At 37.7% G+C, this 1,103-nt stretch overlaps 1 protein-coding gene across 1 annotated transcript in view; it reads left to right on the plus strand.

Moving 5' to 3' along the window:
* LOC107100680 (zonadhesin-like) overlaps positions 1–1,103 on the plus strand; it is a 50,719-nt gene that overhangs the window by 17,417 nt on the left and 32,199 nt on the right. The window contains exons 23-25 of the mRNA XM_015399255.1: positions 4–8; positions 284–422; positions 626–767. Coding sequence (XP_015254741.1) covers positions 4–8; positions 284–422; positions 626–767 — 286 coding nt within the window. The remainder of the gene's footprint in view (positions 1–3; positions 9–283; positions 423–625; positions 768–1,103) is intronic.

Below are 1,103 nucleotides of genomic sequence, written 5' to 3' on the forward strand. Positions count from 1 at the left end.
CAGAGTGAGTATTGAAAAAATGTAAAGATCCAGGGAAACTAAGAGAAACGTGTTTCTTCAAAGGGAAAATTTCTTACCTTCTTTATATTTCGTCTTTTAGCCAGAAGTCACAAATTAACCACAACACCACAAAGTTTTGCTTATGCAGTCAAACTGTTTTAAAATTTAAGCACAGGGCTGTTTAGTTGATTTCTTCTGAGTTTGATTCAATACAAGTTACTTGATTTAGAATCTTTAATTGGCATAATGAAAGCTAAACAATGAACCCGACTTGTGTTGACAGGTGCAATAAGAAACCTAACACTACCGTTCCTGGATGTACTGCAGAAGAGGAGGTGCTTTATCAGAGTTCTGGATACTGTGGTATCCTGCTGGACAAAGACGGACCGTTTGCTGCCTGCCACCCCAAAGTCAACCCAAATGTATGTAGTAAATGTAGGAGCTAAGTTAGTTATTATTGATAACCCCACGTAAAACCATATCATTTGTCGAATTAGGAAATCTTTATTGTAAAGCAGTGACTAGTAAACACTGATTGGTTGTTTCTGCTTTCTGGGACAGACTTTAACGTAAGATCAGGGACACCATAGCGTAGTAACTCAGAAAATGAATTCTATGTTTTCAGAATCACTTCAAGGACTGTTTGTTTGACCTATGTGAACTGGATGGAGCCAGACCCATTCTGTGTGAAGCTATTGAGGCCTACGTTAATGAGTGCCAGGACCGTGGGGTTAACATCAGACCCTGGAGAAATAATACTTTCTGCCGTGAGTATTGGCTCTTTGCGATGAGATGAAAGTTAGAATGAAGGCTTTGTATAATGGTCAGTTAAATGACTGACTTTACAAAAATCCTTCATACAAAATCGACTTTTCCAAAGCCTCTAGTAACTGATTAATACTGTTAGAGACTTTTTAAAAGGTTTAAAATACTTGCTTAGAGATGATTATAACATCTAAATACTGGTACTAGTCTAGAAAGTACCCTGATGGTTAATATAAGATGTCTAATACATGTCTGCCTCTATCTGGGTTGTATAATTGACTCTTCCCTGTTTTGTTATATCTAGCACTGAACTGCACCTCCAACAGCCATTTTGAGCC

This window comes from Cyprinodon variegatus, unplaced genomic scaffold (genome assembly GCF_000732505.1).
Source record: "Cyprinodon variegatus isolate N-32 unplaced genomic scaffold, C_variegatus-1.0 Scaffold1000, whole genome shotgun sequence".
Taxonomy (NCBI): domain Eukaryota; kingdom Metazoa; phylum Chordata; class Actinopteri; order Cyprinodontiformes; family Cyprinodontidae; genus Cyprinodon; species Cyprinodon variegatus.